The sequence below is a fragment of the Aythya ferina genome, assembly GCF_964211825.1.
Source record: "Aythya ferina genome assembly, chromosome: 5".
In the NCBI taxonomy this organism is placed as follows: domain Eukaryota; kingdom Metazoa; phylum Chordata; class Aves; order Anseriformes; family Anatidae; genus Aythya; species Aythya ferina.
This window is the reverse complement of record NC_140301.1, coordinates 22,103,444-22,118,601: the sequence shown is the minus strand read 5'-3', so window position 1 is coordinate 22,118,601 and position 15,158 is coordinate 22,103,444. Positions and strand designations below refer to the sequence as shown.

General features: G+C 40.3%; 1 protein-coding gene and 1 long non-coding RNA gene across 3 annotated transcripts in view; one reads left to right on the top strand and one right to left on the bottom strand.

The window, feature by feature from the left end:
• PRKD1 (protein kinase D1) overlaps nt 1–2,325 on the bottom strand; it is a 123,758-nt gene extending 121,433 nt beyond the window's left edge. For both annotated transcript variants that reach the window (XM_084521242.1, XM_084521243.1), the window contains exon 1: nt 1,343–2,325. In XM_084521242.1, the coding sequence (XP_084377368.1) occupies nt 1,343–2,185 (843 nt within the window). In that variant the 5' untranslated portion in view covers nt 2,186–2,325. The remainder of the gene's footprint in view (nt 1–1,342) is intronic.
• Nucleotides 2,326–6,871: 4,546 nt separating this feature from the next.
• The window catches only part of LOC311437672, a 46,110-nt gene continuing 37,823 nt past the window's right edge, over nt 6,872–15,158 (top strand). Inside the window, exons 1-2 of the long non-coding RNA XR_014693632.1 lie at nt 6,872–7,001; nt 7,995–8,083. This is a non-coding gene — a long non-coding RNA (uncharacterized lncRNA). The remainder of the gene's footprint in view (nt 7,002–7,994; nt 8,084–15,158) is intronic.

Here is a 15,158-nt window from a genome sequence, read left to right as displayed (position 1 = left end):
TCTTGATATGTTTTCATTATTGCTAGCATAGTAACAAGCGAATGGCAAAATATTAACAGCATTTAAGTTGTGCCTGAGGTATATGACCAAGCAACAAGTTCTGGCCTAGCTCTAAAAGCAAACATGGTGGTGTTAAAAAAAAAAAAAAAAAAAAAAAGTATGTCGTTCTTCAGAATTTAATTTAGCAAAGCAGGTAACCAACCACCTCAACCAGCAACTGACACATAAAATTTAGAAGTTAAGATGTGTATTGTGTACTTTTTTTGAATATATGTAATTAGTTGCTCTTCAAAATAGGGAAAATTGACTTTTTAGTGAAGTTCAGGGGACGGGCTCTCTACAAACAAACCTAAAACTTTTAAAAATAAAATATCCTGTTTGGATTTATTTTACAGTAGTGAAAACAAAGAGGAGGAACAAAACAAACAAACAAACAAAAAAAAAAAAAAACACAACACACTTTTTCCATTGTAACTATCCAGGATATCTAGCTTTCGGTTGGTCGGGGGTTTTTTGGTTTTGTTTTCTTTTGTAACACTTCCTTCGGTCCCTCGCATGAAGAGAGTAAAACTTCAACGCGCATCGCGCCTGTTAACACAGAGAAGCGGGGAACGCCCGAGGCCAGCGGAGGCTCGGGGCAGATGCCAGCCTCCGGCCCAGAGAAGCAGCACCAAGTGCCTGCCTCCCTCCCTGCCTCCGCTCCCCGCCTCCCCCGGAGCGACCCCGCCGCAGTGTGGCGCGCCCCGGCCTCCCGCGGCGCGGCGGCCACCTGCCAGCACCGGCTCCCCGCGGCGCCGGCCTCTACCGGAGACCACGGCCCCGTCCCGCTGCTGCCCCCGCCCGGAGCGGGGAGCGGCGCGCGGGGCTGCTCGCCGCTCTGGACGCTAGGCTGTTTTTTCCTTGTTGGGGTTGGGTTGTTGTTTTCTCTTTCTTTCTTTCTCTCTTTCTGTTTTTTATTTATTTATTTTTTTTAATTTGAGTGGAAAGTCTCCTCTTCCAGCAGAGGCTGGGACGAGGCGCAAGGCGCCCTCGCAGCTGACAGGTTTGTGCCCCCCCCCCTGCCGCCGGCGGGGGGCTGTTGTGAGCCGCAGCCCCGAGCGCGGCGACAAGCGGCGCCACCGACACGGGCGCCGAGCATCCCGCCCGGCACCGGGGGCCGAGGGGGCAGAGCGGGGGCCGGGCATGGAGCCGGGCAGGCGGCGGCGGAGGAGGAGGAGACGCCGAGAAGTTGCCGCGAGTGCCCCGGAGCCGAGCCCAGCCCCGCCGGCAGAGGAAAGTTCGCAGCCACCAGCGGCGCCCGGGGGATGGCGGGCGGGGGCTCCCCTCGGGGCTCTCTCCTTACCTTCTGGTCGACGATGGAGCAAGCCATTTCCCGGACGTGGGCGAGGCTGAAGTCGCCCGAGGAGTCCTGCAGCAGCAGCACCGGCTCCCGACTCAGCCCGATCTGGAGGTGGAAGGCGACGCCACCGGCGCCGGCAGCAGCAGCCCCCGGCGGCGGCAGCGGGCTGGGCGGCCGGAGCAGCGGAGGGGCGCTCATCGGGAACTGCCCGCCGGAGGAGCCGGAGCCGGAGATGGAGCTGGAGGAGCCCGAGGAAGGAGGGCAGAGAGGCGGGCGCCGCGGCGAAAACTTTGGCGGCCGCCCCGGAGGCGCCGCTCGAGTTCCCCCGCGAAGTTTCAGGGAAGTCCCCGCCGCCTTGCCGCTCCTGGGCGAAAATGGCGGGGGGTGGGGGGCGGGGGGCCGGAGAGGATGCAGACAGGAAAAGGCGGCGAGAGAGGCGCGCAGGGCGAGGGGGGAGCCGGGCCCAGCGCCGCCACCGCCGCCGAGGTGGTGCCGCCGCTCCGGCTGCTGGCGCTGTGCGCGGCGCGGGGGCGGGACGGGCCGCGCCCTCCGCCGGGACGGGCAGAGCCGAGCCGGGTCGGGGCGAGCCCGGCCCCGCCGCCACACGGCGGCCGCGTCCCGACAGGCAGCGGGCCCCGCTCCGCAGCCCCCGCCGGCAGCCGGCGAGTGCCCCCGCGTCGCCTCGGGCCCCCGAGCCCGGGCTCCCCGCCCGCCCCCGACAGTGGGGAGCGTCCCCTGCCCCGCTCGCCCCTTCGGATAAAAGCTTAAAGCCGCCCGAGGAGCCCCTCGGGGCTCCCCCGGCGTGGAGGCAGCACGGGGGCTCTGGGGGCAGGACGGGGGCAGCATCGGGGCAGCAGAGCCCCCACAGGGCAGGAAGGGGGGACGAATTGCCCCCTCTCTTCCTTGACATCGCTCCCAGGTTCAGCTGCTGTCAGGGCTGAGGGGCTCCCTGACACCACAACCCGGGACGAGTCCTTCCTTCAGCCTTCACAGTAGGTCCCGTCCGTTTGCAGAAGTAGTACGGGTGTCAGGCAACATTTAATCTTAAAAAATATCCCTAATCTCTTGGAAGTCAGTTGTCTATGGGAACATGAGCTGTAAATATTTTAGGTACTAAAGGAGAAACTACAGCTATTCATATGGCACCTGTAAGGATGGCTGTGCCGACCGAAGGAAGGTCTGAAGGTCACAGGGGTTGATGGAATTTACCACCTGTTTCTTTTCAAACTGCTTTTCTGACCAAATGTACAGCTGCAACGTTTTTTTCATTTTGATTAGCTGTTTTTAGGACACGTTTTACTGTAGTCAGCTTATTTCCCAGCTGGCATTTGCACAGACAATACCTTACCGTCAATATTTTTGAATCCGTTTATCCTTCAGCAAATTTTCTTATTAAAATTGTTGCATTTTAATCTGTATCCTCTGCAAACTACCAAACCTGATGAAAACGTCAGCACTCTAGATTAAGATGATTACTACTTCCACTTAGTGACTTTTTCTTGTCATGTCAGGAGTTATAATCATCTTCAACCATATCCTTTGGCATTGCTGTTGAAAACCATACTTAACATTGCTGTTGCCTGGAGTATTCCTGTAGCATTGGGTCAGTTTCAGTGCAGTACTGTACCCCAGCTGTGCTGTTGACCGTTGTGACAGACTGTTTCCTAGGAGTTTTCCATGTACTGGCCATTTTCATGCTTGGATGTTTTGGGGTTTATACTCATTTATACTCTCATGTCAAAGACTGCTGAGGCATTTTGACTACAGTAAGCTTCCCATTACCCCATATCCCAGCCAGCTATGCTATACAGAAGTAGCACAGGAGGACTGTGAGATTCTTGTGTAAATCTATAGCAGGAAGAGTGTGTGAGGTCAGAATGCCATCCCCAAATGACTGTCAGAAGTTCAAATGCAAACGTAAGGCCAGAGCCATACCAGGTGGCTGGTGTGCGATTTTTCCTGAGCACTTTAGTTCCCACTTCGCAGTCCACTTCTCCACTATTGAAAGCAGCATACTCAAAGATCCCACAGCATTGCTTCATTGTCCAGGTGATCCTTGAAGGCAGTGAAGTGTCATAAGTGTCATCAACTACTACTATCAGAGTGCCTCTTCCTTACAGCTCACTGTGGAGAAAGCAGACATGGCTCTCTGATGGCAATAGGGGTGGTGAGTTGTCTGCCTCTCTCCTGGCCTTGCCATATTTAATTATGGGGTCACCTAACTGAGCATTTCACAACATGAGTCACATGATGGCATCTGCTTTCAAAGGAAAGAGTAGAAAAATGACAGCTGTACATGCACTTAGCTACTGTGCACAGCTTTTCTGCACCTCTTAAAATAACTACAGAGGAGAGGTAGTATAGTGCTGAACATCAGCCAGAGTGGGCAAGTCAACAGCATCATAACTAACATCAGAAAATCATTACAAAGTAGAAATGCTGTGAATTATATGCCCATATTTTTATTATCCATGTGAAATCTAGCAATATAGCTCTTTGGTCACTACCCACAGATCCACGTCCTCTGTGCAGACATGGTTGTGAGGTTTTCTTCAAAAGGAAAGATCATGGTGTTTGTTGAAAGTTTCAGGTTGCTGACTTGCTTGATTGGTATATCTGCCCTGTTGAGTACACCTTTGTAATCAGAGTAGAAGAGGGCAGGACTTATTCTACACTGTCAGCCAGTCATATTCAAATACTATTTATAAAGGGATTTAGTGAAATCACATGACATGATCCTGAGTACAACCTGGCCTGTTGTACTGACTGAAATGTCATCTATTTCACGCGCTTTCCAGATGGGAGAATTATTGCACTGGTGCTAGGGGAGGGGAAAGACCATCCACAACAGTCTGTTCTCTTCCCTGTGACGTGATGCTGTGTGCACACCTGGTTGACGCAATCTGTACCGGCAAAAAACTCTGGATGTTTAGATTTCACTGTGCTTGTACCAATCAACTTATCAGGATGTGAACTTACAAGGGAAAAAAAAGTTTGCATCACATGGCTACACAATTTGTGCATCTAGCTACACACAGGAAGAGGTGTAGAAAAGATTGTCGCTGTAAAATCAAATTACGAAAACCTTCCCCAGCTGCCCCCAAGGTACAGAGTACAGTACCTGTTTGTAGCATATGCTCGACAAGATGTCAGTATTTGAAATAGGATTGCTTTTATTGGACGTGTGTATCGCACAAATACCAAAATAGGATTTAATTCCAAGCTGTTTAATACTACTTCTAATTACTCTGAATTACTACAGTGTGAAGGGTGGATAGTGATCTTTGTATATCCACATAAACTGTATACTTGACCCCCCACTTACATCCCTTTCTTCAACTGTCTTCTTTCAGCATTGTATAGACAGAATTCTGTTCTATTCTTTGGGAATAAGAATCATCCCCTTTTTTTGCTTTTCTTTATCTGTGATGTAACTGGTCTGTATCTGTGATGTAACTTTTTGAACAGTGAGATATCTGTTTATCTATCTTTCTTAACACAATTATTTGGTGCATATGTTTTAATTTTTACAGCTTTTTAAAAATCTGAACCCAAACACCTAGGAAAGAATAATGCAGGATATGCCTCTGAAGAATAAGGCAGCTTCTTTGACATAGACAATGTTCTTGTTCAGGTCAAAATAGTTGACCTAAAATTAAGTCCTGATGTATTTACACAGTTGATTACTATCAGATGATTACTACTGACATTGTTAGACAAATTGTAGAATATGATATCCAGCTCTGGGATCAGTATTTTGGAAATATGTTCCTTGACAGTACATTCAATAGTATAGTGCATCTTGTCAAGGAGAAAAAAAGCAGAGCTAAAGCAGAAAATGAAGTAAAAGAAGCAATCTCTAGATGCTGGATGGAAAGTGAGATGGGAAATAAAGCTCAAATTTTAACTGTCAGAATGAATAAGTGAAGGAAGTGACAAATATTCTATTTTAATATTTTCAAATTCAGACTGAGAGTTTACTCAAGCACAAGCTTTTGGGCTCAGTACACTGGTAACTTTTTTGTTTTACAAGATCAGAGTGGAAGATAGTGGCCTTTGGCCTTCTGTTATGTTCTTAATAACATCCAAAAAAGGCAGGCAGGTTTTGTTTCCTGTGACAGCACACATGAATTCAAAGATGTAGAGATAGTCATCTTTCTTCCTCTCTTAAAATAAGTGTATCTTTTCTACCTCAGAAGGAAGGCACCATCTGTCCAGGAAGAAAGTGAGCTAGCATAAACCCTTTGTTCCTTACGTCACTTCCACTTGTTTGGCCCTGCTGTACTCCATCAGCTGTCCCAGGCTGAGCAGGAGCTCTCCTTTTATCTTCAAAAGCTTACCTCCTCAACCTGCAACAACAGATCTAATGTTAAAGGGAACAACGACTTTTTTTTTGGCTGAATCAGACTGATCCCACTTTCACATTCTACCACTGCCATGTTTCTGTTTCCAGGCCTTCCTTCATCTCACATATTCGTGGACCACACGCCTCTAGGCTTAAAGCTTTGATCAGACATCCTGCTGCTATATTTTTCCATCAGTCCAGCTTCTTGACATATTGACTTGTATCGAGAGGGTGGTCTATTAGAAGCTCAACATCTGTCCATGCTAAGTAATTGTTTTATTCCTATTTCTGCATGTCTGCAGTTGATTATTGCTGCACAAACATTCTACACTGCATGTATCTGTGTAGAAGCCCATCACATTTTTCCAGGCCATTACAATAATTTGTCAAGTTCATTCAACTTTGAATCACAAGTGCTTCTGCAGCATTTGCAGTCTGTCTGCTTTCTTTATAATCCATGACTTTAATGGAGTTCATTATTCAGGTCATAAGTAAGGGATTGAATAAACCTTTATGAAAGACAGATTCCTGTGGAAATCCATTGACCATATCTTTCATTTTGACACAATCATACTCTTTGGGTGCTATTATCCAACCAAGGAAGAGAGAGAAAAACAGACTGCTACATACAATGACATGAAATTTGGGAAGAAGTGTGGAGACTGTGATGGAAGATAAAAAGACATGAGAGTTGGAAAGGCAAATGTCACTGGATCTGGGATCATTATCATGTTAGGGGCTGAACTGATACATAGAGCTGATACCTGAAATAGTGGCCAAAATGGTTTTATAAATAAGCTCATGGGTATTCATTGGATGAGAAGAAGCAGAAGTTAGCTGTAGAACTAGAACCTTCTGATAAGCCATTTATTTCCAAGAGAAGATTATAGCATTTTAAGATCTGTATGGTTGATGTGAAAATTGTTGGTAAATCTCTCAAATTAATTTTCATTTAGGCTTGGTTGTTTGGTTGAGTTGCTTTTTTATAAAAAAAAAAAATGTTTCCAATTGGTGAAATTGCTTCAGCATTTCTAAAAGGAAAATCTTGAAGTATTATCCTCCATGTCTTTCTGCTAAATGTTTTAGATAATTAGGAAAAAACATCTAAAATACTTTAAATCAAAACTCAAATTTTCAAGATCTAAGCCAATTCAGCTTAGATTTTTTTTTTTTTTTTAAGGTATCATAAAAAAAATCAGATTTTTGAATTTTGGAGTATCTTGGACACAGAAGTTAAATCTATCTGATTTCGGCAGACAGCACTGTTTTCTGGCTATGCAAACTTATCTCTGGGCAAACTAACCATGGAAATACAAGGTAAGTTAATGTTAAAATAGGGTCTGAAAGACTGCAGTATAAAGCTCTCATGCCAAACTTCCACATACTCTGTTTCTTTTGCTTCAGCAAAAAAGTGTGCTGATTTTTTGCTGTTTTCTTTTTCTTTTTTTCCCTATGATCCGAACTGACCTAACCATACTTGAAAGATTCCATGATAGAACAGGCTCCATTTATCCCAGAGTATTCCTTGAGGATGTTTGTTATGGCTCAATGATAGAATAACTGATGCATTCAGATAAATATGAGTACATTGGCTTTGCTTGCGCATATTTGTGCAAATTGTCCTCACTAGCTCGCTGGTTCTTAGGAGCCCAGTACTTCTGGAACAAAGCAGACATTGCTGCGTAAAACTGCTCTCTCAGAGATATGCTTCCAGTTCCGAGGACACTGAAACTGCCATTGTTCCTTAAATGAAGACACAAGATAGATTTTATTCAGATTTTTTTTATTACTACTTCCTATGATTTCTGAACAGTGCATTCTATGTGAAGGACACTTTTTTGTCACTTAAATAGTGACAAAATACTGACTGTTTCACTAAGCAGTCTTCTGGATGTCACTGCAATGTATTGTTCAACAGCATTTTGGGCTGCAGTGACCTGAAATTTCTAGGTCTGAGAGTGAGACTTTGTAATAGTACATAACAGCTGCTTCCTTTTCAAAAATGATATTCACAATTATATATGATATTCACAATATATGATATTCACAATTTAGCTGGGGATAATGTTTGGTGTATTTTGATAATTTACTTTTTAACTGCACTGATAATTCTGTTAGGAAAATATGTATGTTATTGAAAACCAGTTGTATCATATTTTAATTAAATGTGTTTTTTATTATAACAAAGTTCTTGAAGTACTGTTCATTTATTAATACATGCAAACATAACCAATTTACCAAACTTTGTTCTTTTACACATCAGCAACCTGTTATATTGTTACTTAACACTAATATTTTTTGTGGCTGCAGTCCAGGCCTTTGTGTCATTTCCACTGACACTGGCGGTTCAGTAAATAACCCAGATACTGGGAATGCAAGTACTGTCCTTGCAGAATCAGGTATGTACATTGTAATTTGTGCATGATGTTGACCTGTAGGAATGGTTGTCATGCTATTTCTGTGAACAGATAGAGTACAAAGGAAGAGGTATAAGCTGCCAGCTGTCTATCAACAGTTCTCATCAATGCTTATGGGACATGTCAAAGTAGAGGACATGCAGTGTGGCCAAGGATGGCAGATTCTTACTTATGATCTAAACCACGTCTGATAGCATGGAAAGGGTACAGTTTTATAGGCAAATTTAAAATTGAGATAGAAATTTATCTAGGAGCTAGATAACTCAAAAATGACTACTGACTTTCTGCTCTGGTGTTTACAAAGATGCTAATTGAGCTTTGTCAGACTGGTTAGTCCCACTGCAACTAATATTACCATAATTTTATGTGGTTTGTTGTTTTTATCCACAAAATTTAGTGTACAATGTAATTTGAATAAATTAAACTATAGTTAACGTAATGATTGCTGCATGAATACTAGGACTATGGCCAGGTACCGGTAATATCTGGGTAGAATTATTGAGACAAAAGCTATAAAACAGTTGATAAACAGTGTTCCTCTATTCTTTTGTGTGGTTTTCCCTACTTGTAATGATTTAATGAGATAAGAGAGTAGGAACAGGGATCCCATAGGAACAGGGATCAATAGATTTCTTACCTAAATTGCCATTGATCTTTTAATGTTTATTGGAGTTGGTTACCACTGCTGCTTTGGTTTCACTGCATGAAACTGAAAAGTGAGAGCTAAGAATAGCATTGGGGGGAACCTAGTATTTTACACCAGAGGGCAGAGGTTAAAGGAAGGGAATGGTGCAGGGGAACCCAAGGAGCCTGCGGGAGAGAGAAGGGTAAAAATAAAGAGAGGGAAGATTCATAGGAAAGGAGAAGAGAGGAAAGGGTTTCCTATTCATTACTGGGAGTAATTGCATGTCACAATTTTTTACTTGAAAATGTTTGGATCTTAAAATTTAGCATTAACTCATCATTTCAGCAGGTTGGGTTTTCAAACAATTAGAACTGTACTCTCCTTTCATTTACAATCACTTCCTGCACATAAAAAAATACTTAATTGCTCCATATTTCTTTCAGTAATAAAAGCAAATACCTTTCATTTAAATTACAATTTGGTCTTAACCCAGAAAAAAAGAAGTGAAACATTTCCTTGCCATAGTAGACAAACATCTCAACATGAAGCCCTGTACAATGTGCAGCTTTGTCATCCCTGGTGATATAAACAAGGAAATTGTAAGACAGAGTAGGAAGACATTTTAAAGAGATTAACTGTGTTTGATTCTACTTAAATTTAATGGATCTTGACACAATGAAGCATGCAAAGAGAATCTTAAAAATAACTTCATTAGAATAATGTTTTTCAGGGATATAAGAGAATATAAAAATGTGAGATTAGACAAAAACAGATAGACAAACAGGAGAACATAATTATAAGTAATCTGCTCTTGATCATGCTACATATTGTTAAGAGTAAATGATTTTTAGGAAAACAAAATGACAAAAAACTGAAATTTGAAATTAAACAAAGAAAAGAGGTACATTTTTTCATCTTGTCTCTTGGAATGTTTCAAAGAAAGTTCAGTGATTCATATGTGGCTATCTTCCAACCTCAGGTGGATGACTTTCTCAAAGATGTATATTTTGCACTACAGTATTAGGTTCAGCATATCAGGTAACATTTTGGGTCTATGTTGTAAAGATAGGATAATATACTTCTCTCTGAAAGCTCTATTTTACAGGTCTATAAGGCAGATTTGTTAATTATATCTTAATTATCTCATTTCTTAATTTTATCAACCATTTTCTACTAACTTCTGAACTTGTAAAGAAAACTAGACAATTTTAAATTGTCTTGTTTGCATCAAACTATTGGAAATGTATATCTTTCTAGCCACCCATAGCCTATTTTGTTTCTTAAATGCTATGTATAAATATGTGTATTTTAATATTCCAAGTGTTGAGCCCAGTCCTTTAATTTGCTTTGTATGGGTAGCAAGAGAAGCAAAGAGTTTCACTGGATTCTTTGTGAGCACAAATAGCACAATATCATATGGGTTGACAATGCTTTGAGGATTACAACTTTGAGTGAAGGATGCAAAAAAGGAGTCTCAGAGAATGAAGATTTTTCGAAGTAATCTTAAAGTGAGACAGAGTAAAAAGTTTAATCTGAATCTGATTCCAAGAGGTGCTTTGTAAGGGTCACATAAATCATTTGTCACCCACATTTCGAGAAGTATTTTATGACACCTACATGTTTTCCAGAAAGAGAAATCCTAAAGTGACACTCACCAGCTGTAACATGCATTGATGAAAAATGTCGTGCACAGCCATGTATCTGATGCCATCACATCTCTCAAACCTCTGGTGTTCATCAGTGACCAACTCCAGCTGTATGCTGTATTCACTCCCCTACATTCCTTCCTTTCCTTCACTTTTTCCTAATATTTGTACCAGTGTTGATAGGGTATCCACAGCCTCTGCACCACAGAGACAGAGAAGAGCAGAATAAGACCGGCCATTGCTAGGCTATAAAATATACTCCAAGCTACAGAGATGCCATTGCCAAGTGAATCGAGGCAAGAGTACCATTTTGAGTATGCAGTCTATCCTCAAAGGCAAATTTGCTCTGTGTTCTTCATGTAACAGTTGCTGAAATAACTTCAATCTTCACCTAGAGGTTCATCAAATAAGGCAAAGAAGGTGAGATTGGTGAGATTCTGTGGAATACTGGGGCGCATATATACAGAAAAAGCAATGACAAAGCTTTAGCTCCTGATCCAGGCTGCTCTATTCTTACTTCTAGAGGATATCACCCTGAATTAGGCAGTTACCTTTCCACAGGTTGTAGGAGCTAGAACTTAGTGTGTGAATGTCTATGGACAATCAGAAAATATGGTCTTCAGGCTGACTAATGTCACTTGATAGTTTAATCACATCTATGTAAGAAGATGTTAGAGATGAAGAAAAGGTTGCTATACATTTCACTTTAGGATCTTACATTTCATTGTTCAATTTTAACTTGATTCTGAAAAATTTTGGTTTAAAAATTCTCCTTAGTGACTTAAAAAAAAAAAATGAAAAAAAAACTACCACCAGCCAACAGATGAGAACTGATGGTACACCTGAATCAACAAGTGCATGACTGTAAATACAGTTCTCTAATACTAAAGACACAATGAAGCACTGCTGCACTTTCAGAGAGTTGATGCTATGATCAAGAGGGGCCTGTTGCATTGACACAAGAAAATACCGTTTATTAAATGTTATTTGTTTCAAAGGGCAAACTGTAACCAATTTGGGGGTATACATCACAAAGAAAGACTTAGTTTATTCCTATATCACTGATCCTGACTAATGAGACACTACACATTTTTAAACGCTACACATTTTTTTAAATATTTTTTGTCCCCTCGTCATCGCACTGTTTTCATATTGTGATTATGGCTCAGAGTAAGGACATTTTAACATTTATAAATTTTATTTTTTTTAAATTCACTTTTCTTTATGCTCTTCTGGCCTACTTTGAAGGCAAATCTTTACTAAGGACACAAGTCAGTGGACGTTCTCTGCCTACACTGCAGATATCAGAGTAGCAATGTGTTTTAGATTTTTTTTAATTGTTCATCCCATGCTATCTGAATACCTCACTGTTTTCTAATTATTTTTTTTAATGACAGCTTTGTAGAACAGAACAGAACAGAACTATTAAAGGTCACAGAATGAAGCACAACTGTAATTCACAATACTTTGTGAAAACAAAGATGCGTGGCCTTGCTTTAAAACGGTACAAATATAATCTTTGTACTTCACAGCCTGCTGCATGGACAAATTAATTTATTTAAAGTTTATTTCATACCAGCACACTATGCTTTACAGTTGAGACAGTTTCTCATAAATTACAGAACACATTTAATAGAGCAGGGAATTGAATTAAGGTGTCCCCGGTACCATATTAATTCAGTCATCACTTGCCCCCACCTGCCTCCAGCCAAGAAAGAATAGGTATGCTCTTCTCTGAGGATGAAACTGTGCATGTCTCTGTGTGTGCACGTGCACACAAATGTTGGTGGAAAAATCCAGGTGCTTCTTTCAGTTCAGACTTGAACACAAATCATTGTGGAGAGCTCTTTATAGACATCCAGATAATTATGTTCCAAGTCTTTCCTAAATCTAATTTGTTGGAAGAAATTTGATGAAATAATATTTTTATGGAATTTCATATATTCTTCTCTTAAGACACTGAGAAGTGAAAGTCCTCACAGATGCAGAAAAGAGCAGGCATTTATGTAGAGCTTGACTCATTAAAATCCTAGGTGGTCTTGTGTGGCTGGTCTATATTAATTGCAGCAATGACAGTTGGGGTCAGGGGATCATGGAACAGCCGGTCTGTATTACTTTGACCTAATCTCAGGTGATATGGTCTAGGAAATAGTTAATTGCATTTATCAGCACTCCAGTGAGTCACATCTTTAATATTAGGGTGATCGATCTTTATACTTTGTAGATCCTTGCACCTGGTCCTCATTGTATTCTTCCTTCTTGGTATTTGCTAGAACAGTCAGTTAAGTTTCATAATTTTCACATGATTCTTTAACCAGAAATACTGTATCTTAAAGTGAACAAATGAAAATCTTACTGATAGAAAACTATACTAGATGCACATCAGAGACTGTGGAGGGAAGAGAGGGGAACAAATGGTCAGAAAATGCTTTTTGTCTGATTTCAACTGATGCCTCTTTCCTAGGGGATATCAGGTAAAGTTTTGAGCATGTTACCTTTTTAGATATTTTGCAATAGACAAAACATACAAGTGATGAACTGAAAATATCAACTATCAGTATATTTAAAGATTTGAAGTAGATTTAGAATACAGCACTTCATTAAACTGTATCAGTAGTTACTAGATTACATACATGCTTTCCAGTGAAGAATCATCTGTTTTTCCAAAAGCCAAAACAGTTCAGAATGGAATGCCAAATATTATATTCATTGCAAATATTTATGTTAAATCAAGAGGATGTGGACAGTGTGCATAAGTCAGGAAACTGAATTTTGTGTTTTTCACAGCAGCTGTCACTTAACTCCGTTGTAATCACAGTGGCATATTCTCACAGCATTGTTCTAATACAATTTTACATCTCTAAAAAGGGACTGAATGCCAGCCACTGTGAGAACCTGCATTTTGAATTTCCTGAATCTGGCATATTTGAATTTTCATTCTTAACACTAGATTAAATTAAATCTTTATGTTGAATATATGGTAAGAAGCTGGATTAAGCTCTGAATTCTGTAGTTAACACTCGCACAGTGCTTCCTGAAATAAGATCACTTACATCTTTTCTCCTGTATACCATTCATGAAGATAGATGTTCAACATTTCCTCCAGGACTCTTTGTCAAATGTTTATTCTGCCTGGGAGAAAGTTCAGCTGTTGTAACTGCAGTGTTTCCTGGCAAAGGTCTGCGCCCACTTTGCTTGTCTGAGACTGCTTCCCTTATTCCTTTCAGGAATACAATAACACATACTTGCAGGGTTAGGAATCCCAGGACATTCATGAACATTATCCTACAGATTGCTATTAGCAGAAGGGAGACAGGGATTTATAATATTTTGAAAATGTATTTTCAAAGCACTTGCTGGGTCTACAAAATTGTTTTGCTGTTTGCATTTGATGACTGTTTTTAAGTCTGTCTTCAATGTATTATAACTTTGAAAGCTCTACCTAAATATTTGAAAGGCATTTCAAAAATATTTCTAAAATATATTTTAAACTTTAAATGAATAAATTTTCACTCAATGCTTACATATCCTGATTTTTTCCCTCGGTGCTATGTATTTTAATGACAAAAATTTTCAGAGGAAATCAATAAACTTCAACAATCACAGTTGAAGTTCATGTAATATAAAATTACAATAAATTAATCCAATTAGGATTTATGTCAATTATAACACCTAAGCAAGAGGTTTAAATAGCAAATTTTAGTATCTGTATAAGCAATCATTTAAAACAAGTAAAAACAAAGTAAAAAGTAAAAACAAGTACTTGAAAAGAATCACTGGGTGATCTTGGTTAAAGAATGGATTGGAGTTAGCTGTCATCTGCTTAAAGACATTTCCACTGATAGAAAGCTTTCTGCAAAGAAAAAAAAAAGTAATTTCAAAAATTTCAGTTTATTTTTCTGAATGAATAAGAAAAAAGGGCTTTGAGGTCTTGTAAATATTTAACATTTGAAAATGGCAGGTTTTATACCAACATGTTGATTCTTTAATGAATTTCTTGTACTTATGAACATTGTACAGCTTTACTTTTGATACTAAAAAAATTCTAAAACCTTTTTTCGGTATGCAATTGGTCTTTTTTCAATCTCAGATATATTGCAAAGATCAAGGTACTCAGGGTAGCATTTATCTGGCAATTTATCCTCCTTTAGAGTCACTGCTTGATTTGTAGTGAGTTAAATGTTAGAGATACAGAAAAACAGGAAGATCCACCATGATTCCTGATTAAAGTCTGATACAAAGGTTGCATTACATCAAAAACCTTCATAATGCTGGTATAGTTTTGTCTTGGGGAAAGCAGTGGTGTTTAGGAATAAGCAGACATGATAATGAAGGCCAGTCAGTCATCTGTTTGAGAACAGGCCATTGGCACACTTAGTTCTTTATCACTCTTTATTAATTAACAGGCTGGGGACTTTTTTATTCTTCCTGTATATGACCTGACCAAAACAGGATATGAACTGTGATCTGGCCCAGTTCTGGCAGCTAATTAAAATATCAGCATTAAAATATTGATTCACATATCGTATTAGAAATATTCAACTATGTCACAGCTCAGCCTGCCTCTCACAGCCAAGATTCTAATAGAAAGAGTAGAATTTGATAGAATGCTTTATTTCAAGAATTAGCTTAATTTAAAACAAGACATGATATAACTATCCTGGAAAAAAAATGTGAATTAAATTAGTCACAGTGAGGTGAAGAAAAAATAATAGATAAATTTATTTGCAAAACCTGAATTCCAGGTTTATGTCAGAGTACTATGACCTACATGCAACCTATTAGA